Source organism: Diospyros lotus, chromosome 6, assembly GCF_014633365.1.
Source record: "Diospyros lotus cultivar Yz01 chromosome 6, ASM1463336v1, whole genome shotgun sequence".
In the NCBI taxonomy this organism is placed as follows: Eukaryota; Viridiplantae; Streptophyta; class Magnoliopsida; order Ericales; family Ebenaceae; genus Diospyros; species Diospyros lotus.
The window spans coordinates 9,091,833-9,114,204 of NC_068343.1; the positions used below are offsets into that span (position 1 = coordinate 9,091,833).

A 22,372-nucleotide genomic window follows, 5' to 3' on the forward strand; every position below is an offset into this window, starting at 1 on the left:
TTGTAATTAATTTTTGGCTCTTGATCTCATTATTGAATACTTTTTTTTGTGAATTTCGTTATTCGTAATGGAGATAAAAAAATTTAAATAGATTTTTTTTTTTATTTTTTATTTGCTTCAATAATTTTTTAAATTTAAATTATTAGTTTAATTTTTGACTTTTGGTTTGAAAAGTAAGTGATTTTAAATGCATATAAAAAGTTTTTAATATGTTTCAAGATCAAACGGTCATGTAACCGGTGTTTTTAAAGATCAAACGGTGATGTAACGGGGTGATAGATGGTTAACGTTGAGCAAAATTCAGTGAGTAATTAGTTACATTTTTAAAGTTCAGTAAGTGTTTGTTAAATTTACTTTTGCCACGTCAGATTCCATTAGCCACGTCAGATTCCGTTAGTATTTTCCGTTTATAATATTTAACGGAGTTATAACGAGTGATGGATGGTTAACAATAAGTAAAGTTGAGTGAGTAAATTGTTACAATTTAAAGTTGAGTGAGCAAATAATTACAACTTTAAAATTCAGTGACTATTTATTAATTTTACCCGCAATTTCACAAGCATTTGGAGGCCGCTTCAATTTAAGACTTCGCATCAAGTAAAACCTTTAGCGACGGAGCGATCACGTTAGCCGAACTGGGCACTCTCTCTTCCCGTCGTCGTTAACCGCTGCCTGTAGTTTCCGGCCGCACTACTACTTGTCGTGACCTCACGATGGCGGACATGGACCTGGATGACCTAGATGGTCCGAGCCAAGCTCCATCCAGAACGTCCAGATTCGCCCCCAAGGGCTGCAAACTCAAACCCCAGCCTAAACCCAAATTGAAGCCCGAACCAGTATCGGCCGACAAAGAACTTGATTCCATTCATCTGAAGGAGGAGGAATTGGAGTCCCAACCGCCGCCGGCTGATTCCGTCTCCGCCAAGACGGAGCTTGGCCCCCCTCTTCCTTCCGCCGTGGCCGTCGACGATGGTACCGTGAAGGTGGATGTTGAAGCGAAGTCGGAGGTCGAGGAGGCTAATGGCGAACCGATGGAGGAAGACGGTATCGAGGATAGGGTTGTTCGTGAAATTGACGTCTTATTGACTCCTCAAATCGATGCCAACACTCAGGTAAAACACTGTTTTCCAATTGGTTTTTTTTCCGTATGTTAAGCATTGTTAGTGACTTTTGATATGTTTCTCCAGATTTATGTTCTGCAATATCCGCTTAGGCCGTGTTGGCGCCCCTATGAATTGGATGAACGATGTGAAGAGGTGTGCAATTTTTTGTTTAGTTTCTTGAACTCGTTACGATGATAATCTTTTGTTATTTAGTGGCAATGCGCGACGACTGCACTAAGGAAGATAAAGCAAGATAAAAGTGGGGACAAGAAACTTTAGACAATTACCAATAGAATTTTATTTTTGTTCCAGGTTAGAATCAAACCCACGAGTGCAGAAATGGAGGTCGACTTGACTATTGATGTTGACTCCAAGAATTATGACAATGATGCAAATCCCAGAGCTAGGATGACAAAGCAGGTTATTTTAAATACAAATGGTTCAATTTATTTTCACCATTATAAGTGTTTTATATACTTAGATTGGTTTCCCGAAAATTCTTTCAAAGCTTCTCCTTATTGGCTGACATTGTCATTTACTTTTCTCGTTTGGTCTGTATGAAGGAAAAATACTGTTCTCTAAAGGTTCAATTGGTCCTTGCATTTTTTCAGTGAAAGAAAACATGCCTATGTAGATATATACCCGTGAAACTTGAATCACTTAATGTTTCAATGACCAAATGAAGCCTTAGTCTTTCCATTTGGGATAAGTGTCATGTACCTGCTGTTGGTTTTGTTTGTACTTTTTAGTATCAATACGGCTGTACTTAGAGGCTAGCTAGCAGTTGTACTTAGAAGATAGCTGCCTTCAGTTGTACTTGATTTTGAATTTGGCAGCCTTGTTGGCGCTAACCCACTGCTACCTAGATCAGTATATAAGGCTGATCCAGCCTAATACAAAACTACTGAAGAATTAATTGAGAAATATCTCTGTTTCCCACTCTCTCTCTCTCTCTCTCAATCCTTCTCTCCCTCTCTCAATTGCACCCTCTGTTCTTCTCTCTCTCTCAATTCCTTCCTAATTCCCCCTAATTTTCTGCCCTAATTCTCACCAATCGGTTGAGAATTCACTGCTAGATCTCAAGATTTGACAATTTGGTACTAGAGCACTTCCTAGGCTGGCAATCTCACCTGTGATCTCAATTCCACCATGGCTGACTACACTAGAATGAAGCAGTTCGAATCCTAGCTGTAACAATTCAATTCAACGATCTCTGATTTGCAAGCTAAGGTCAATTCCTTGGAAATTGGATCGAGCAGTAATCATGAGGCAATTCTCTCGCTTGATTGGAAATTCGAGACAATGAATTGGAAGTTGGAGAACTCGATGGATGGGTTAGCGAAGAGGTTGGATGGCTTCATGTTGATGTTCTCAAAATTACCCCAAGTAAGTCTCCCCCTTGAATTTCCTCCTAGAGAGAGATCGGGTCCACTCCTACCCAAGAATGGAGTGATCCATAGAGTTGTCGGATCCTTTGAATTTGAGGTAGAATCGACAGTGGTTGGGGAGAGTGTGGTGGAGAGAAGGTAGGAAGTACATGCTGCCACAAATCAGCCCTTGTTTGATTGCCAAAATTCAAGGTGGTGGGTGAGACGATGTGAGAGGATATTTTCGTTATACAACTTTCTAGATCAACAAAAAGTCACATTTTCTTCTGCTTATCTCAATGATGGTGCGGATACCTAGTTCCAAGATCAAATCTGGATTAGAGATGGCTGCCAATGGGCAAAGTTTGTGGAGGAATTATGTGAAAGATTTGGTGATTGGAGCATGATGGATGTGGTAGAGGAGTTTAATAAGTTGAGACAAGAAAATTTAGTGCAGGTTGTCATGACCCTAGGATTTAGCTAGGGTCTTAGAAGGAATTGGAAGGAATTTGGGGAAGAACAGAGAAAAAATGAAGGGGAAGATTGAACAGAATTAGGGAGGAAGTAGGGAGAAATGAGAGGGAGAATGCAAGAGAATTCTAGAGAGAAATCAGTTCTTGTTTATCAATTAAAAAACATAATCATCTCCTCTTACAATTGGCCTTTTTATAGGCATAGCTAGCTTCTTAACTAATTTCTAACAGCACCCATGTACTCCTAACAAACAGCCAAATATCTCTAACAAACTAATATACCATATTACAATAATACCCCCTAACTGTAATTGTAACTCAATTACAGCTTTGCCCCTATAATACCCAAGGGTCATGACAATTTCCCCTCCTTGAAATGTTTCTTGTTCCCAAAGAAACTTATTACCATCTAGCCGTTGCTTCTTTATCCAATGCCCATCTTTACCCACTGGTTTCTTCTTCGCCTTTTCTTGTTCTTATCTCCAATTTGTTGTATAGACTGATTAACACCCAATTTATCGGCTTCTAGCTCTTGTAAAATGTGATCTATACCGATCTCCTCATCCAATCTACTTTCATGTTCTGAATCCTAAGTTACCATTGATAAATTGGCTTTGATTCCAGCAACAACTTCCTTAATATTGATTGAATTTTCAGTTGGTTTCTCTTGATTCCATGCAAGTAATCTAGCAGCTTCTTTTTCCCCGTATTTATCGAGATATTTCTCTACATGCACTTCTCCTTCAAAAAGATTCGTGGGCTCCATTTGATCTACTGCCCTATCAACCTGATCAATATAATTTTCCTTGAGATTATGCTTTTCACCACCAAAATTACTCCAATATTGCAGCCATCCTTCTGGTCATTGCTGCCTCCATCAGAATGTTTCTTTTTCTATCCAAAGTCTAGCGTAGGCAGTGAATCGGTTGTTCGTAATCTTGTCTCCTCCTTCAGCTGCTCCACTCCAAGGAATTCCTCCTTGTTAAAACTTCCGTGATAATCATCAAAGTATCCTACCTGAAAGTTGTAATGATACTTCTTAATAAGTATCATCGCAAACTCTTGTAGCTTCTCACATATCATAAGGCCAAATTCCTTGCTCGTATCATGTATCCCACTGCTTGCTCTCTTGTCCCATTGGTTGATCTCATTCTCAAACTTCTTTTCCCCTGTTTGTTGCTTCTGGCCAACTGAAATGCAGCACTCTTTTGCTGTAGTTGAGGCTCCACTTGTTTATGTGTGCACCGCTTCCTGTGGTCGACGTCTCTTGAATAGTACACTTCGAAGACCAAGGAATAGGGGTTCTATACATACCGCTCTTCACTGATTCACTGCTATTAGTCGTTCGACTTCTAATAACTAAAATTGATTGCCCTGGTCTTTAACTCAGATTTGTCGGAATTGCTGGAGTTCACAGGAATCTGCTTCGCACTTCCAATTCGCAAGATTACCAGATTTCACAATCAAGTCACCTCTTGTTACACCTGCAAAAATTTGAACACTAATTGCCAGCTTCACCACTGGAATATGCTTTGCCCGAATTTGCTTTGCCTTCCACGTTCGGCCTTAACTATCAGCCCATGCTCAATCTTCGTGTGTCGGAATCGAATTTCTGCTTCGTCCTCAATTGCACATGCTGATCGACTTTGATTGAGTCGACACAATTTGCCGGATTCAAGCTGGAATCCATCTAACCTTCCTTCGCACGTCAATTCCAAGCAAGACTGATTAAAATTCACTGCTGTTCATTAACATCTTGCCTCGCCCATTCCGAATCTGTTGCTGGATCACCTTCGTAAATCACTGTTGGAGATTAATATCTCCAAACATCAACCACCTTCTAGGTCACTAGAGTCACCAAACCTAATCGTCGACCTATCAAGCGGTAACACCAGCAACGCACCAATCAATCACTCCAGTTGCGACCCTCCTGGTTGTCTGCATCACCACCTTCGACGAACTCCCACACCAATAGCGAATGCTCCTCAGCTTGCGTCACCTCTGGTGCTGTCTGCGTCGCCAACTTCAGCGGATCTCTTGTACTGGTCGTTCGCTCTAGTTGCGAATCCTCCTGGCTTGCTCGTCTTCGATTCTGGACAAGATTACTGGAGTCTTAGCCACAAGCCAATCCCCTACTTCTCCTTCAGATCCGAGCCAACACTCCCTTCCTCGTGCATCAGAATCAATTCCGAGATTCAATGGCTGTGGATCATAGGCTCAATTCAACCTCCAAACAATTGGTTCCAAATCTGCCTAAGTTGCTATCGACACCTCCAAGAAAATCGAACAACTCTTCTAGATCACAAGCCGTGATCACCTGTAGCTCAGCTTACCCAATCGCTTCCTGTAGGTCGATCGGCTCCGGAACTGTCCTCCAAAGTAGCCTCAAATCAGTTCCGAGGGATGTCTCGCTTGGTGATGATCTGTCATTGGTTCCTTAGGAATCGGATCGAAATTGTTGGCCGATCGGTTCTGTTGAAGCTCCTAGACAATTCACCCATATCACTATATCTGCCTCAATTCCGTCTAGAATAGATTGAAATCACAGCCGAGAAACGATGCTATGATACCATTTGATACTATATCAGCTTTGATTTCAACACAAGGGAAGTGACTTTTGAGAAGGATGAGAGGAAGATGACCCATGCAGGTAGCCTAGACACAGACATATGCAAGATGATTTACCAGAAGAAAATTACAAAAGATGTTCAAAAGTAAGTTGTCTTAAGTGGCACAATTGTTTTCTATACATGTCACGAACAAAACGGAAGGAAATTAGGGACAATGTGGTGAGTTAATGCTGATTGTCAGCAGCCATATTCAACCAGTTGGGAGGTACATGAACTTAACTCTCTTAACATGCTATTAGTTGAGTTTGAGGACCTATTTGTAGAACTTGTTTCCTTGCCCCCTAAAAGACCATTTGACTAAGCCATTTCCCTTAAGCCCAACACTAAACCTGTTAATATACTTTCATATCGTTATCTCCCCGCGCCCCCCCCCTCCCCCCCCCTCATTAAAAAGACTGAAATTGAAAAACTGGTGAAGGACATGCTACAAAAATTCATTATTAAACCTAGCCATAGTCCTTTGTCGTGTACCTAGGGTTAGTGTTAGAAGTTTGCCTCAAGTAAGCCTAGGATTAGTAAAGGCGGTCAAATGAGTCAAGCAACTAAGTATGGATAGACGGTTTTACGCCAAATTGTAATTTGATTTAAGTTTGGGGGGGGGGGGGGGGGTGTTGTAGTTTGCATCGAGTTTAAGCCCTAGAAGAAACCAGTGAAGCCCATAGTATCAAGCCGCAGAATATTCTAAGTATAGTTATGTACTTATGTATGGGGGTTATAATAGGAAATGTGTAGTCTTTTATTTCCCTTGTAACATCCGCCCAAAATGTCTATAAATAAAAGACATAGGGTAGCCGTTTGGGGCGATCATTCATTCTTATGTGTGCGAGTGCAGTGTGTGAGAGAAAAGCTAGAAGAAAGATAGACTTTGTAATCTCCAAGATTGACCGTACTCGTGTGTATGTGTGAGAGGGGCTCTTGTGTACTAGTTTCGTTCATTCTAGTGGATTACTCTTGGATCGAAGAGGCTGGATGTAGGGTTGCTTTCAAGCAATCCGAACCAGGATAACTTGCGCGTGTTCACTTGTGTGGTTTGATTGTTTCTATCTCATTTAAATTATGTTCTTGCATTTCAGTTTATTATTTTTGTTGTTGTTTCTGGTTTCGACTAAGAGTGAGAGAGATTGACATTGAATTGAGAGAATCCTAGTGCTCCTAATCTTAATAGATTTGGTATCAGAGCTTGGAACTCATTCAAGATGTTAAAGATTGTCTAGAGTTAGTGATAGGTTAATATACAGATTTGTATGCAGTTATGGGATTAGTTGATAGGTGGGTGACTCTTTTGTAATATTAGTTATTAGTGGAGGGCAAAACCAGAAATATCATAACCAGCCCTAGGAAATATCACCCTATTTTCTATAAATAGGGCTGGGGGGCTGAGAGAGAGAGTACCGCATAGTCTCTTTCTGTTTTCACGAGGCTAGAGAGTGAGAAAGCTGTGAATTAGAATAGGCTTATTCATTCTTGGAAAGCTTGTATCGTGGGAGAGAGAAAGAGGGAAGTCCTGTACTGTTTTCATCAATAAAGAAGGCTGCTCGGTGGTGGTTTCAAGGTTGGATGTAGTGCCAAGTCAATTGGCATGAACCAAGATAAAATTATGTCTTCTCATGTGGCTTGAATGTTTTCTTTCTTGTTTTGTTCTTCTTTAAATTCTGTTCTTTATTGTTTGTTTGTGTTGTGATGTGTTGGCCAGTGAATTGTGAGTGATTGTAAGGGGTGTTTGATTGGTTTCTTGAGAGGAACAAAGACTGCCAGTGCTGCCAATTATAACACAAGAATTGTCAAAAACCCTAGAAATCGATAGGATTTTTTCTTGCCATGGCTTCCGCAGCCTCTGCTGCCCAGTATGACATTGAGAAGTTCGATGGATCTAATGATTTTGGACTTTGGAGAATGAAAATGAGAGCTTTGTTGGGTAATCTAGGATTAGAGGAAGCTCTTGATGGAGATTCAAAGATGCTGGAAGCCTATTCTAAAGAAAAGAAGAAAGAAATTATCTAGAAGGCATACAATACCCTAATGTTAAGTTTAGGAGACAAAGTTCTTAGAGAGGTTTCAAAGATGGAAACCGCGGCTGAATTATGGCTTAGGTTAGAGAATTTGTATATGACAAAATCCCTATCTAGTAGGCTGTTCTTGAATGAATTTTTTTTTACCTTTAAGATGCAAGAAGGGCAGAAATTTCAAAGTCACATAGATGATTTTAATAAGCTATGTCTTGACTTAGAAAACATAGATGTAAGTTATGATGATGAAGATAAAGCCCTTGTATTATTACATTCCTTACCTAAGTCATATGAAACCTTTGTGGATATTCTTAAACATGATAGGGATACATTGACCCTAGAAGATATAATAGGTGCATTGAATTCTAAGGAGTTGCAACAGAAAGTAGAAGGAAAGACTGCTGGAGATGTCCTAACTGCTAAAAGTAGGACTGAAAATAGAGAATTTAAGTATTGGGGGAAGTCTAGGTCCAAGTTGAAGAATGGTAAGAAACAGATTAAATGTTATCACTGCCATGAAGAGGGTCATATTAAGAAATTCTGCCCTAAGAAAAAGAAAGAATTTAAAGAAAAATCAAATTCTAAAATTTCATCATCCCTATGTGAGTATGATTATGATAGTGCAGATGCATTGGTTGCATCTTGTCTAGAAGATAGGGATTTGTGGATTTTAGACTCAGGTTGTTCTTTTCACATGACATCCCATAAAGAATGTTTTTTAAACTATAAAGATATAGGTGGTGGAAAGGTGATGTTAGGGGACAACCACGAGTGTATTATAAAAGGGATGGGAGACATAAAATTGAGGATGCATGATGGATTGGTAAAGACTTTAAAATCTGTTAGGTATGTTTCAGATTTAAAAAGGAACTTGATATCCCTAGGAGAATTGGATAAGAGTGGCCATTCCTATACAGGGCATGGTGGAGTTTTAAGGGTATCAAGGGAGCCCTTATATGCATGAAAGCAGCCCTTCACAATGGGATATATGTGCTGCAAGCAACCACTTTAAGTGGTGAGGCAGCTATAGGTGAAAATAAAACCTATGATCAAACAAAATTGTGGCACTATAGGATGGCTCACATAAGTGACCAAGGCCTTAAAGAACTGTCCAAACAAGGTATCCTAGGGGCGGGAAATGTAACAGATTTGGACCAATGTGAGACATGTATTTTTGGCAAGCCCCCTTTTTACCATTAGCAAGAACTTGTTTCAATTGCTTATCATAAGGAATTTGAACAACTGCTTCAAGACAAAATAATCGGGGATCGACAAACTGAAAAAACAGCTATTGCTATTGATACCATATTAAACCAAAAGCAAATGAACTCAAGGAGCACCTTTGAGAGTGAGATATTGTATTGTGTCTATGTAGCGATTGGACAGAAACGTTCAACTGTGGCACAATTAGTTCAAATTCTTTCAGAAGGGAATGCTTTGGATATTCCATTCTTGTAGCAGCCACCGCTTTGGATCCTGCTCCTCTGCAATTTCTGGGCCCATATTCTGGGTGTGCCATGGGGGAATATTTCCGCAATAATGGACTGCATGCATTAATAATATATGATAATCTTAGTAAACAGGCGGTGGCATATCGACAAATGTCATTATTGTTACGCCGACCATCAAGCCGTGAGGCTTTCCCAGGGGATGTTTTTTATTTACATTCCCGTCTCTTAGAAAGAGTCGCTAAACGATCGGACCAGATAGGCGCAGGTAGCTTGACTGCCTTACTCGTAACTCGTCATTGAAACACAAGCTGGAGACGTATCGGCCTATTCTAAGGTAAAATTCCCTAAGAAAGCAAATGGCATATCTAAAGCCCCTCTAGAATATATTCATTCAGATTTGTGGGGCCTTGGTCAATCTTTAACACATGGTGGGGCAAGGTATTTTTTGTCAATCATAGATGACTTCTCTAGGATGGTTTGTGTATATGTAATAAAATAAAAAAATGGAACTTTTGAAGCATTTAAAACCTGGAAAATCTTAATAGAGAATAAAAAAGGTATGAAAATCAAGGTTATTATGACAGATAATGGACTTGAGTTTTGTAACAAAGAATTTGCCCAAATGTGTAAAGAAAATGGCATCCTTAGGCATTTAACTGTCCTGGGAAACCCTATGCGAAATGGCCTAGCTGTGAGAATGAATAGGACCCTTTTAGAAATGGTGAGATGCATGTTAATCCATGTTAGGTTATCCAAATCATTTTGGGGAGAATCTGTTACAACAGCTTTCTATGTAATGAATAGGTCAGCTTCGGCTGCAATAGGGTTTAAAACACCCTATGAAGTATGGAATGGCCATAAGCCAAGCTTAGAGTATCTAAGGGTATTTGGCTGCATTGCTTATACACATGTTAAGCAGTTAAAATTGGAGCCTAGAGCCAAAAGGTGTCTATTTATAGGTTATCCAACCGGGGTTAAGGGATATAAGTTATGGGCCCTAGAAGAAGGATTGCTAAGGACTTTGGTAAGTAGGGATGTGACTTTCAGTGAGGATTCTTTCTTAAAAGGATGAGAAGGTAGATCTTCAAAAGGATAGGAAAGGAAAAGCCAAGGCTGTTGAGATGGAACAGCAAGTCCAGGATGCTGAGATGGATAATCCCGTGGATTTGGCAGCAGACCAGCACACTGACAGTGCTGATTTTCCTATGTTTATGGACCAGCATGATGCTGATCCTGATTCCCCTACCTTAGATAGCTTTTTGCAAAGTGGCAGTGATGATCCCTCAAGTTCTGAGAGATTCCAGCCTTCAGGTAGTGCTGGACCTTCAGGTTCGGATAGTTCCCCTAGTTTAGGAAGGTACAATGTGGCAAGGGATAGACAAAGGAGGGAGGTTAGACCTCCTATAAGGTATGGGTATTCGGATGTAGTCTCCTATGCACTGTTAAAGTGTAGAAGAGACAGCTGGAGATGAACCTCTTTCATATGAAGAGGCTATGAGATAAAAGGTTTCCAAATTATGGTTGGATGCCATGAAATCAGAAATGGATTCTCTAAATAAGAATAAAACTTGGGTTTTGGTTGATAGACCCTTAGGAAAAAGGGTGGTAGGCTGTAAGTGGCTCTTTAAAATTAAAGAGGGGGTAGGTAAGGAGCGAAAACCTAGGTATAAAGTTAGGTTGGTAGCAAGGGGATTCACAAAAGTTGTTGGGGGTGGATTTTAATGAGGTTTTCTCACCGTTAGTGAGACATACCTCGATTAGAATCTTACTTGCTATGATTGCCCATTTGAACTTAAGCCTAGAGCAAATTGATGTGACCACTGCATTTCTTCATGGTGAGCTAGAAGAGGATATTCTAATGGATCAATCTAAGGGATTTGGGGTTAGTAGTAAGGAGGAGCAAGTATGCTTGCTAAAGAAGTCTTTATATGGACTTAAGCGATCCCCTAGACAGTGGTATAGAAAATTTGATACATTCATGATCAACCAAGGCTTCAAAAGAAGTGCATTTGATTGTTGTGTCTATGTTAAGCATATTTCATCTAAAATCTCTATCTATCTCCTTCTTTATGTGGATGACATGCTGATTGCTAGTCAATCAGATGAGGAAATTCATAGGTTAAAACTGCAAATAAATTCAGCTTTTGAGATGAAAGAGCTAGGGGAAGCTAGGAAGATTTTAGGCATACCTAGGGAAATTGATTAAGAGATTTCAAATGCATAATGCAAAGGAGGTAAATGCTCCTTTTGCACAACATTTTAAGCTATCCCACAACCAATCACCTAGTGATGAAGAGAGCATAAGAGAAATGAACAAGATACCCTACTCTAGTGCTGTAGGTAGCCTTATGTATTGTATGGTGTGTACTAGGTCGGATTTAGCCCATGTTATGAGTGTTGCTAGCAGGTTTATGGCTAATCTGGGTAAAGAGCATTGGGTTGTTGTTAAGTGGATATTTAGATGCCTTAAAGGATCAATAAACATGGGTTTAGTTTATGGTGAAGCTAGTATAAAAGATAATTCTAATATACTAGGATTCACTGATGTTGACTATGCAACAGATCTGGACAGAAGGAGGTCATCTACTGGGTATGTATTTAAGTTATGGAATGCTACCATAAGTTGGAAAACAAATTTGCAATTGGTAGTGGCTCTCTTAACCACTGAGGCTGAGTATATAGCGGTTACAGAAGTTATAAAGGAGGGCCTATGGTTGAGAGGTTTAGTAAGTGAAACTCCTAGGGGGAAATGTTAAGGCAATCTTAAAGTGTGATAGCCAACGTGCTATGCACTCGGCTAAAAATCAACCACACTATGAGAGAACTAAACATATTGATGTTAGGTATCACTTTATCAGAGAAGTACTTGTAAGAAAGAAAATAGATTTGATAAAGGTAGTAGGAGAAGAAAATGTTGCAAATATGTTCACTAAAACGATACCTATGTCTAAGTTACATAACTGTTTGAGGCTTTTACATGTTTATCTTTGTGAATGATCATGTATTATGCAAGTCCAAGTGGAGAATAGATTCACAAGAGTGAAGATTAGGCTACACTCTTGCAAATGGTGAAGATTTGTTGTAGTTTGCATCAAGTTTAAGCTCTAGAAGAAACCAGTGAAGCCCATAGTATCAAGTCGCAGAATATTCTAAGTATACTTTTGTACTTATGTATGGGGGTTATAATAGAAAATGTGTAGTCTTTTATTTCCCTTGTAACATCCGCCCAAAATGTCTATAAATAAAAGACATAGGGCAGCTGTTTGGGGCGATCATTCATTCTGATGTGTGCGAGTGCAGTGTGTGAGAGAAAAGCTAGAAGAAAGATAGACTTTGTAATCTCCAAGATTGACTGTACTCGTGTGTATGTGTGAGAGGGGCTCTTGTGTACTAGTTTCGTTCATTTTAATGGATTACTCTTGGATCGAAGAGGCTAAATGTAGGGTTGCTTTCAAGCAATCCGAACCAGGATAACTTGCGTGTGTTCACTTGTGTGGTTTGGTTGTTTCTATCTCATTTAAATTCTGTTCTTGCATTTCAGTTTATTATTTTTGTTGTTGTTTCTGGTTTCGACTAAGAGTGAGAGAGATTGGCATTGAATTGAGAGAATCCTAGTGCTCCTAATCTTAACAGGGGGTTAAAACTGATAATATATAAACCCGGTTATTTGTGTAGGGTTGTCCGCCCTTTAGTCTATAAATAAGAGGGCAGGGTTAGTCATTTGAGGCATGTTATGAGTGAGTGCAATTCTGTTATTGAGAGGAAAGGCTAGAGAATTGGTAGTCCTTTGTAATCTCAAGAAAGACCAAGATTGTACTGATTGATTCCTAATAAAGAAAGTTGCTCTTAGAGAGATTCAAAGGCTGGATGTAGGATCATTTCAAGGAATGATCTGAACTAGGATAAACCAATGTTCTTGTGTGGTTTGCATTACTTTTCTTATTGTTTTAAATCTGTTTCTGATCTTATACTCTCTGTTCTTATTATATCTTGAGTTGAGGGGTGAATTCATGTAATCTGTGTGTGTGCAAGTAAGTTCAAATCTGTCTAAATTGCTATTCTAGTGCTCCCTAGTTTCACAGTTAGGATTGGAAATCAGAAGAATCCGAGGGATTTACAATCAAGAACATAATGATTGGAGGGAAAATTGAACAGAATTGGGGGGGAGATAATGGATAGAAATGAGGGAGAGTTACAGAAGAACATAGAGGGGGAGAGAAATTAGCAGCAGGGGAGGGAGAAATCAGAGAAAATTTGAGAGAATTCAATATCAATTCAAACATAATCCTCTTATTCTTAGCTGTGGCTTAGATATAGCTTAACAACCTTGCACATGCACCCATGCGTAGTACAACAAATAGCATAACTGCCTATAGCTAAGGACAAAGCCCTATAACAGAAAAGGGAAAGAGAATTACAATTATTGTGCAATGCATGTCAACTTAGGAGCACTTAGAATTAGATTTCTTGATAGGATTTCACTGCCTCACCCTAGCACGCACACTCAGATTCCAACGATAACAGAAACAATAGAAAATGATAAAGAAAACAGAATGTAAATGACAGAAGAATAAACCAAACCACAAGAAGAACACAAGCAGTTTATCCTGGTTCGGATTGCCCTTAGGACAACCCTACATGCAGCCTCTTAAAGCCTCCCGATGGCAGCCTCTTTAATTCAGAATGATAGCAGTACAAACTTGCCCTCACGATTACAAGTTTCTCCAAGATTACAAAGACTATTTCTTGAACACACAGCCTTTTCTCTTCTAAACTTCCTTGTGAGAAAATGAGCAACATAACCTAAGCCTAGACCCATGTCTTATTTATAGAATAATAGGCGATAATCTCTAAGGCTTATAATAGGATTAGACATTCCCGATTTTACCCTCAAACTTAATATTAATTACAAAGCTGAGAAACCGCCTGACTATACCCACTAAATCGACTCATTTAACTGCTGAAAAAACTGGATCTACTTGAGACAACATTCTAACAATGCAAGTAGGCTAACTACTACTATATTTACTAATCTATCATTGGGAACCCTTGGGGTCATGGCATCTTTTTGTCTCACCAGTATTACTTGTCAAGAAGATAGATGGTTCATGGCGATTTTGTGTTGACTACTGTCAATTAAATGCCATTACTGTCAAAGACAAATTCCCAATCCCAATTATTGAAGACCTATTAGATGAACTAAAGCATGCTGCAGTTTTCACCAAACTAAACCTTAGATCTGGTTATCATCAAATCATAATGAAACTGAGGACATAACCAAAACAACCTTTAGAATCCATCATAAGCATTATGAATTTATAGTGTGTGACGACCTTAGGGTTTGGCTAGGGTTTAGAAAGGGAATTGGAAGAATTTGGGAGAGAAATATAGAAGAATCGAAGGGAGAGACAGAGCATTAATAGGAAGAACGGAGGGAAAACAAGGGAGAACGAGAGAGAAAATGGAGAGAATTATGACTTCAACAAATCATTTTCAGCATACATTTCTTTACATTCTATAACCTATTTATAGATTGTTCAACTGAAAGTAAAATCTAGACACATCACCCATGTGCACTTCAACGGAATCAATAGCTTCTCCTAACAAACAATTGTAACTAATTACAATATTGCCTCTCTAATTCCCCTTGGGCCATGACAATTCCCTCTCTTTGAAAGGTTTTTTGCCCCCAAGAAACTTATTACCATTGAGCCGTTGTTATTCATCCAATACCCATCTTCATCAACTGGTTTCTTCTTCGCCTTTTCTTGTTCTCATATCGTATTTCCCTTTTATTTTGCTTTCTCTTTTCTTTTTCCTTAACAGTACTATGGTTTGCTAAAACACCAAGCCCAACCATCCACCACTTTCCTATTGCCATTGAAAATGGTTCCAATGGAGTTGTCATTCCTATAACCATATCATTTCCAATCATAGGAAGAAATTCAAACTTCTCTGCAGGCAAAACATTGTCCATTACTCCCAACTCTTCAGGCTGCAATGTCACATCAACTCTATTAGATTTTCGACCTTTAAGCAAATCAACCCTTTTGGCAGATATTGTCTTGTCTTGTGTGCCCGTGCCAATGACATACTGATGAAATGTTCCAAGCAAGGTGCCCAATGCAATCCTTTCATCCTTCTCCTCAAGTACTTGGTAAAGAGGCTTTTCAGGTTCCTTCCTCTGCTGCTTCTAGAGATCAATAGCATCAGAAGTCTTAGCACCAGTGGGAGTGCTTGAGAGGCTGTCAACTGATTGAAGGCCATCCTCCAATTCCTCTTCCTCAATCTCTTCTTCCACCTCCTTTTCTTCCTCTTCTTTTTCTTCCTCCAGATCACCCCAATGTTTGGTCTTATTAATTGGTTCTTCCTCAGAGTTGGGCTGATCTTGTTGCAGAACCCCAAAAACATCACCATAGAGCGGACGACCATATTCATCAATTGAAGGTTTGCCCCAACCTCTAGGATTATAACCAAAACTAGCTCTAGGGGAAATAGGAGCATTCAACCTAGGAATTTTCAAATGCGGATAAGAAGGGGGTGGACCATTTATGAGCCATGGGGGAGGAGCTCTTTCAGGCATCCCAAGAGCTTCTTTTAGTTCATGTGACAACATCCTAGGCTTCATCTCCTTTAGCTTTACCTCAAACTCTTTTCCTTCAAAATGTAGATCACCATGTGTTGTGAGCTGAGGTAGTTTGATATTTGAAAAATGCATCATGGAGAACCTGGTAATCAATAGCCATCTTTCCCATATTTGGCTGCATCCTCTCCTGTTGTTTTTGTTTGAGTTTCTTACTTTACTCTTTTTCAATATAAGCCTGTCTAATTTTCTCAATCCCTGTAGTTGCAATGAAATCGGGAAGTTGAAAAAGATGTTTCTCAATGTCTTGTTCCCCTAATATTCCTCCATCGTTCCCTTCTGTTTCAGCTTATTGAATTCCTCAATGTCATCCATCCTCGTCTTATCCTCGAACCGATTGCAGAGACAATGTACGAACTCCAACCAACTCCCTTCCACCCTTCCTCGGCTCCAATTCTGAAACCAAGTGTCTGCAACGTCATCCAAATAAGCTGCAACCATGTTCATTTTCTCCCTTTCAACTACTCGATATTAGTAGAACACTCGTTCACACTATTAAATTCACCACCGAGGTCTATCTCTTTCAAATGGGGGAATGTCAATTCGTGGTCCTGGAGGATTGGAATGGTTGCCTCTAATTCCTCAAGTCAGATTATCTTCTTCTGCCTCTACCCTATCCCCTACTTCCATTTGATTGTTAGGCCTCTGCCTTGCCCTCGGCGTTGTTAGGATTGGAGCTGATGAAGCTCGGGGAGGAAAGTCCATTGGGAGGCTGGCTAAGGCTGTCGAGCAAACATGCTCAAGGTTGCATTCACCTGCTGGCTGATTTGCTGGCTTGATCTAACAAATTCCTCTTGGAGCCCACTAATAGCTTGACCCAAATTGGCTGCATACTCCGATTGGCTTCAGTCGATCTCTTTTTGAGCTTGTCGGATCCCTATCTCCAAGGTCTCCAAGCGATCATCCACCTGTTCTTGGTTATGGCATATCCCAATTTTGATAGCATCCAATCGGAATTCCATTTGGTTCACCCCGCGTTGCCTTTAATTCCGAACCTTGAATTATCAACTGAGATTCACTGGCTTTTCGTTGCCTTCCAAGGTCGAACACGATTTTCCAGAATTCACAGTCAGAATCAACTCCTTACTCTGCCTTCAATATCCAACCCTAGAGTCACTGCTCTGGCCACTTCAATCCAATTGCAATCGTTGTAGGCTCTATTCTGCTTCTCTTCAATGTCTTAATCTCCATCTAAATCGTTGCTCGATCAATTGCCTGGCCTAGCTTTGGGCCTCTTTCTAATTAGAATTGAGAAAATCACGTCTTCCTTCTCTCCTTTCAAATCCAAGTTCAATTCCACCTTGCACTGGTTGCTATCTACCCACGATCTACACAAATTAGAATCACCAATGAATTCGCCACCCAATCACCATCCAAAGGCTCTGTAATCATCGGAATCACCGTCGAAGATCTATCGGCTATGTCAACCTTCTAAGAATCGCTCCCTTACGAATCCACCAATTTTGAAAATTGCTTGGTCAGTTACGATTTCGTCCTTACTACCTCAAGACGACTCAATATTCACTACATCGCCTTCAATGTCTCAAATCGAGTCGAATACGGAATCTGCTTTGCCTACCATTCGTTAAGAATAGTTGACGTCGTTTTGCTTCAACGTCGAACTCGATTTAGGAGTACGAGAAGTCTCACAGTTACAACGACTTTGATCGGCTTCGATAATCGTCCGCTCAACGTCGTTACCTATTGTGGTTCGACAAACCTCAATTCCGAGCTGATCGTTGCGGTCACTATAATCCGTTGATTCGATCGCGATCGCTTGATCTCGATGACACAGAATTCGCGTTGGCTAATTGCTAAAGCTTCTGAATCATAATCGAGAATCGTCAGCTCTGATACTAAATGTGACAACCCTATGGTTTGGCTAGGGTTTAGAAAGGGAATTGGAAGAATTCAGGAGAGAAATAGAGAAGAATCAGAGGGAGGGACAGAGCAGTAATAGGAAGAACAGAGGGAAAACAAAGGAGAACGAGAGAGAAAATGGAGGAGAGAATTATGACTTAAAAAAATCATTTTCAGCATACATTTCTCTACATTTTATAGCCTATTTATAGGCTGTTCAACTGAAAGTAAAATCTAGACACAGCACCAGTGTGCACTTCAACGGAATCAATAACATCTCCTAACAAACAATTGTAACTAATTACAGTATTGCCCCTCTAATTCCCCTTGGGCCGTGATACAATGATGCCTTTTGAACTCACTAATGCCCTAGCCACCTTTCAAGCTCTAATGAACCAAATTTTTGAACCGTACCTACTAGAATTCATCATAGTTTTCTTTGATGATATTCTTGTATATAGCCCTTCTTTTGCCTAGCACCTTAACCACTTGAGGACTACATTTGATGTCCTTAGGCTTAACCAATTGCATGCTAAGAGGTTAAAATGTGCCTTTGCCCAAAAGCAGATGAAGTATCTAGGACATATCATTTCCAATTCTGGGGTAAGCACAGAGAAAGTGGCTGCCATGATTTCTTGGCCAAGGCCTGCTACTATTAAAGCCTTAAGGGGATTTCTGGGATTGACAGGTTACTACAGAAGGTTTGTTAGGAATTATGGGGTTATCAGTAGGCCTTTAACAGATTTATTGAAGAAGGATAGTTTCAATTAGGACCCTAAGGCTGAGGAAGCTTTTGTTCAGTTAAAAAAAGCCATGAGTGAGGTCCCAGTCCCAGCCTTACTAGATTTCAGCAAGCCCTTCATACTGGAAACTGATGCTAGCAATGTGGGAATAGGGGGCTGCATTAATGCAGGAGGGTAGGCCACTAGCTTTTATCAACCAAGCTTTAGCCCCTAGACACTTTGGATTGAGCATATATGATAAGGAACTGCTGGCTGTGTTAATAGTAGTAGAGAAGTGGAGACACTATTTGGAGGGAAGTCAATTCATTATTAGGACTGACCATGAGAGCCTAAAATTTTACTACTGCAGAAACTGCATACACAATTACAGAGAAAAGGGATGGCTAAACTTATGGGACTGGATTATATCATTCAATACAGGAAGGGGAAGGAAAATGTTGCTGTAGATGCATTGTCCCACTGCTTTGAAGAGGGCACCTCTGCAGCCATTACCTCAATTGTTCTTGATTGGTACCAGGAAGTAACAGCCAATTATAGAAGGCTGAGTGGTCCAAAGACTTGTTGGAGCAACTGATCATTGGCTCTTCTAGTAGGCCAGGCTATACACTAACTAATGGGCTTCTAAGATACCATGGCAGGTTGATAATTGGAGATTGTGACCAACTCAAGGGCAAGATCCTGCAGTCCCTGCATGGATCTCCTTTGGGTGGATGCTCAGGGATTCAGAATACCTACCACAAGGTAAAACAACTATTCTATTGGCCACAGTAGAAAAAGTGTGTGATGGCATGCGATGCGTGCAAATGGTGCAAATATGAAGGGTTTATTGCAGCCTTTGGCCACTCCTATGCAAGCTTGGACCAGTGTGTCCATGAACTTTGTGGAGGGATTACCCAAATCAGAAGGTAAGGATTGTATTTTGGTGGTGGTGGATCACTTTACTAAGTTTGCCCATTTCCTCAGTCTTCCCACCCATTCACTGCACAAGAAGAGGCTGAATCTTCTTGGACCAGGTGGTAAAATTGCATGTTACCCCACAATCCATAGTATCCAACAGAGATAAAGTCTTTACCAGCCTACTATGGCAGGAGCTGTTGAAATCCTTGGGCACTAAGTTGCACTTGTCCACTGCTTACACCCCGAAACAGATGGCCAAACTGAAAGGCTTAATCAGTGCCTAGAGACTTACCTTCACTGCCTTTGTTTTCTACAGCCTAAGGTTGGCATAAATGGCTCCCCTTGGCTCAGTGTTGGTATAACTCCTGCCACCATAGCTCCATTAAGATGTATCCTTTTGAGGCTTTGTATGGGTACAAACCTCCCCTATTACCTGCCATTACAGAATTCACTTTGGTAGCAGCAGTTGACACCTATCTACAACACTGGCAGGAGGTTCTACAGTTATTAAGGAAGGAGCTAGCAACTGCCCAAAACAGGATGAAGCAGTTTGCTGATAGGAGAAGTGAAAGGGAGTTTGCTGTGGGAGATGAGGTTTATTTGAAGTTGAAACACTCCCACCAAAGGGCTCTTTCTTACGGGCAGGCCTCTAAATTAATTCCAAAATTATATGGACCTTTTCCTATTGTTGCAAGATTTGGGACAGTTGCCCGCAAGCTCCAGCTGCCTGATGATTCTCATATTCACCCAGTATTTCATGTTTCATTGCTGAAAAAATCTGTGGGATCACAAGTTAGCCCCCCTTTACCCTCCTTTGTTCAGTGTGCATCTCCTAAGGCAGAACCAGCTGTTATTTTAGACAAAAGGGTTCTCTACAGACATGGGGCTCCTTTAACTCAAGTGGTCTCATCTTCATCCGGATAATAACATTTGGGAGTACTTACCTGACCTACTCTCCCAGTTTCCTCAAGCTACATGCCGTCTCTCTATTTCTTGAGGACAAGAAATTTTTTAGGGGGGGGGGTGAAATTTGTCATGTACCTGCTGTTGGTTTTGTTTGTACTTTTCAGTAGCAATATACAAGGTTGTACTTAGAGGCTAGCTAGCAGTTGTACTTAGAAGATAGCTGCCTTCAGTTGTACTTGATTTTGAAAATGGCAGCCTTGTTAGTGCCAACCCACTGCTGCCTGGATCTGTATATAAGGCTGATCCAGCCTAATAATAAACTACCAAGCAGTTATCTGAGAACTATCTCTGTTTCCCACTCAATTCTTCTCTCTCTTTCTCTCTCTCTCTCGATCCTTCTCTCTCTCGCACCCTCTGTTTTCTCTCTCTCTCTCTCTCTCTCTCTCAATTCCTTCCTAATTCCCCCTACTTTTCTGCCCTAATTCTCACCAATTGGTTGAGAATTCACTGCCAGATCTCAGAATCTGACAATAAGGAATTGTAACTGTTCACCTCTTCCTATACTCAGGGTTATGCTCTCAAGTCTCAACATGCATTCTTGAGCAGCTGTATGCACTTTTTTGCAGTCAACTATTGAAGCTTTGATTGTTTTTATGTTTTAATGACTCAAACCCAAACAAAAGAGGCGTACATCTTGTATGTTCAAAGTGCATAAGATGATTTGCTTGTGCCTATGCATGAAGCACATGCTTCATGTGCTTAGGTGAGTATCTCAGGATGGCATTTCTTGTCACTCACTTCAGCAGATATCTATAGAGTCACACCTCTGTGTGCCTCATGCCTAGGTGTGCCTCGCAACTATGGCATGCTGTTTGACTTGGTTGTTGGAAGAAAAATATTTTTTAATTGTTGGTGTTGTTTCATTAAGGGCATGTTTGATATTGTTTTCCTATGATATGTTGTGGGTTGTTGTGTTCTGAAAGCAGTGTTGGGTAACTGAGGTTGGTATTGTGTTTATTAATGGTAAAAACAATTAATAAGTGTTTAGTTAACATTTTACTATTGTGTTCTAAATATGCAGAGTTAGTGGCAGGACATTCATAATGTCAATTGATTTGGGAAAATTATATTGACAATACAAATTCATACCAAACAAAAATGTGACAAAATTTGATGCCAAATGACCTTCCTAACACAACCCTTTAGAAAGCGAATAATGAGATAATCATGTGGAAAAGTTTTGTGAGATGGTGATGAATGAAGATAATTGATATGGTTTTGTTCCATCACATAGTTGATATTGTGAAATCGACCTGTATAATATGGAAACACAACTACTGTAAATATGTAAAATGACTAAAAATATTGGGTTTCCTTGGAAACTGGTATTGACTGTGAAGAGAGAAAGAGAGAGAGAATGGTTAGGAAACCCGTATTGACTGTGAAGAGAGAGAGAGAGAGGTAAATGACCTTTTGAAGTTGTGGGTCCCACTATAAGACGCTTTGCTTTTAATTTAAAGCAAGGGGTCCTTAACCTGATTTTTTAGTAGAAGTAGTTGTGCTTTAAAAGCAAAATTATTCTTAACCAAATACTGGTTTTCTAAAAATTTTAATAAGAAACAGTTTTGCTTTAGAAGCACAGCTATACCAAATATGCCCTGGTATAAGTCTGATGCTATCTGGAGGTGCTGTTTGATGGATGTGTAGGAGATATTTAGTTTTGTGACTTTTGTCTCACTTGCATCATGTATTAGTCTCTAACCATTTTTGCTTTACCTTTACTATTTTCTCCTCCTCTTTTTGGGTGTTCAAGTTTTTTCCTTGTTTTGCTAGTTCATATTTAGATGCTTGACCTTAGTCCTTTTTTCTTCCCTCGATCACTTATTTTTCACCAGGAAATTTAAATTGCATTGTATAATCTTTTTTCTTGGATTATTTCAGACTTTAACATCTTCAATGAAGCCAACACGCTCAACTGGCTATGCTGTTGGGGTGCTAGTAGGTAATAAGGTATGAGCCCTGATTATATTGGCACTTCTGTGATATCCAACTTTGGCATTTTTGGAACTGATTATACTTCTAAATTTCATTGGATTTGGTGGAATTGGTTATTGTTAGTGATGGAACGGAATGAAATAAGCTTGTGGTAAAAGGGGTAGAGGAAGGCCAATTAAAAACCTGGTGGGAACCATTAAACATGATATAAGATATGATGGTCTTATGGAAGATATGGCTATGGATAGGGATGGTTGGAAAGCTAGAAATCATATACCCCACCTAGTGGGATTTAGGC

General features: G+C 40.0%; 1 protein-coding gene and 1 pseudogene across 3 annotated transcripts in view; one reads left to right on the forward strand and one right to left on the reverse strand.

Moving 5' to 3' along the window:
* The first annotated feature begins 563 nt into the window (after window positions 1-563).
* The window catches only part of LOC127803915 (uncharacterized), a 32,977-nt gene continuing 11,168 nt past the window's right edge, over window positions 564-22,372 (forward strand). For all 3 annotated transcript variants that reach the window (XR_008023610.1, XM_052340538.1, XM_052340537.1), the window contains exons 1-4: window positions 564-1,112; window positions 1,188-1,256; window positions 1,416-1,523; window positions 22,021-22,089. Coding sequence is in view for 2 of the 3 variants with exons in the window: in XM_052340538.1 (XP_052196498.1) it covers window positions 714-1,112; window positions 1,188-1,256; window positions 1,416-1,523; window positions 22,021-22,089 (645 nt within the window). In the remaining variant the exon portion in view is untranslated. The remainder of the gene's footprint in view (window positions 1,113-1,187; window positions 1,257-1,415; window positions 1,524-22,020; window positions 22,090-22,372) is intronic.
* Window positions 14,594-16,095, reverse strand: LOC127805022 (uncharacterized; annotated as a pseudogene).